Consider the following 1,739-nt stretch of genomic DNA (forward strand, 5'->3'; position numbering starts at 1 on the left):
CGCATAAGAAACTCAAGTTTATACGTGCATATGTGCTACAGATAAATCTAGATATAGGTATATCCGGGGAGGCAGAGGGAATCGGGAAGCGAGATAGAGGAGTCCTTGTCTTTCTCGTTATTTCCCTGGGACTTTTGAGACAGAGAGGGGAAGAAGTAGTCTACAGAGATCTGCATCGAAGTATCGGCATTTGAATCTGCATGCATATCGATACAGACCGAAGACCGGCGGATCGTTGGATTCTTATCCTAGAAAAAAAAGGCTTATAGGACGGTCAAGCAAATCAATACCTATCAAAATATAGATCAGGCAAATGCGTTCATATATGTGCACATATGTACATCAGTTATGTATGGATATATATATATATATATCCGGTATAAAGATGTGAACGAGAGATTTAGACTATCTCGATCGAAGAGCGTTTCCTTCTGTCCGCAGAGATATAAGAAGGCACCTAAGGGAGACGGCACTCTATCAGGTGTAGTTACACCGTAGTACAGAGGAGGACATACGGGCATACACAGACAGAGAAGAATTCTGTCGCCTTTCCCCTCTCCTTTCCGGTGCTTTCTCTCGCTCTGTCAAGAGGTCGATGCTTTGATGGTTTGTTTATTGAAGAGCGAGGAGTTCGATCTCAAAGTGAAGATCGGCATTAGGAGGAATTCCCCAAGCAGGAAATCCAGAAGGACCGTACCCCACTGCATGCACAAACAAAATCCACATAGTGTACATACACCTGAAGAAACTGACATACACAAGTATTCATACATACATACATGCAGATCGGCTGATCTCCACACCAGCGCAGTCTAAGCTCCTCGGGCTCCTATTATAGACCCGCGTGGGTACACATACACATATTTATATATATGTATATTAATATACAGTTTAACATATATATGGCTGACTATACAGGTATGCATATATATTGTCATGCGTAGAAATATAACGGATAGATAGATAGATAGATTGAAGATAGATAGATCCAAGATAGATAGATTAGAGATAGATCCATTTGTACACTAGTGTGTATCTTACTATTAGCTGGAATGAAGATCCTTCGAGTTTCTCCGACGTTCATCCCTAGAACGCCTTGATCCCAGCCAGCTATGACTTGGCCTAGACCAGCTTGCCAGGAGAAAGGCTGTGTAAGCCCCCGAGACAAAGACACACATAGACACCTGTCCATCGTCTCTAACGTTCTTCCTCAGACTTATTCAAAGAAACCGCTAAAACTCTTTCTTCACCTAGGTGTCTAGAATCTTCTCCATATCTCTTATCTCTGTGACACTTGTCCGGACGTCCAGACGTTCTTTTATGTATACGCATATCCATATATAGAAATCTATAGATTCACCGATACATATATATATATTTAGTGATAGATAGATAGATATTGTATTTAGTATACATGAGTTTTCGGACAAGAAAGAAGCATGCATCTACTGGATGTGGGAGACTCCATCTACACACATGGAGCTATCGAGTGAATAGGAAGACTAGATACGAAAATGGAGAGGGTTTGTCTTGTACCATCCTTCTCATCTTTAGCTGTAAGGTGGCAAGATTGTGTAAGAGTGAGAAGGAGCAGTAGATCTCCACCTAGCGTCATCGGCGATCCATTGCCATGCACAGTTGAAAAGCCACCTAGTGTACATACAGTCGAACAGAACAACTGAAACAGCTGCAACCCTGGAAATCTGCTGCTATCCCTTCCTCACGGACCACATGGATCC

General features: G+C 42.2%; 1 protein-coding gene across 1 annotated transcript; it reads right to left on the reverse strand.

Moving 5' to 3' along the window:
* Window positions 1-437: 437 nt before the first annotated feature.
* Window positions 438-1,192, reverse strand: CSUI_002534 (peptidyl-prolyl isomerase fkbp12; the record flags this gene model as incomplete). The annotated part of the gene is made up of 2 exons (XM_068062734.1): window positions 438-701; window positions 1,042-1,192. 2 exons carry the CDS (start codon window positions 1,190-1,192, stop codon window positions 613-615), a joined length of 240 nt encoding a protein of 79 aa, XP_067925289.1. The 3' UTR covers window positions 438-612.
* Window positions 1,193-1,739: the final 547 nt, after the last annotated feature.

The sequence above is a fragment of the Cystoisospora suis genome (assembly GCF_002600585.1).
Source record: "Cystoisospora suis strain Wien I chromosome Unknown contig_1061, whole genome shotgun sequence".
In the NCBI taxonomy this organism is placed as follows: domain Eukaryota; phylum Apicomplexa; class Conoidasida; order Eucoccidiorida; family Sarcocystidae; genus Cystoisospora; species Cystoisospora suis.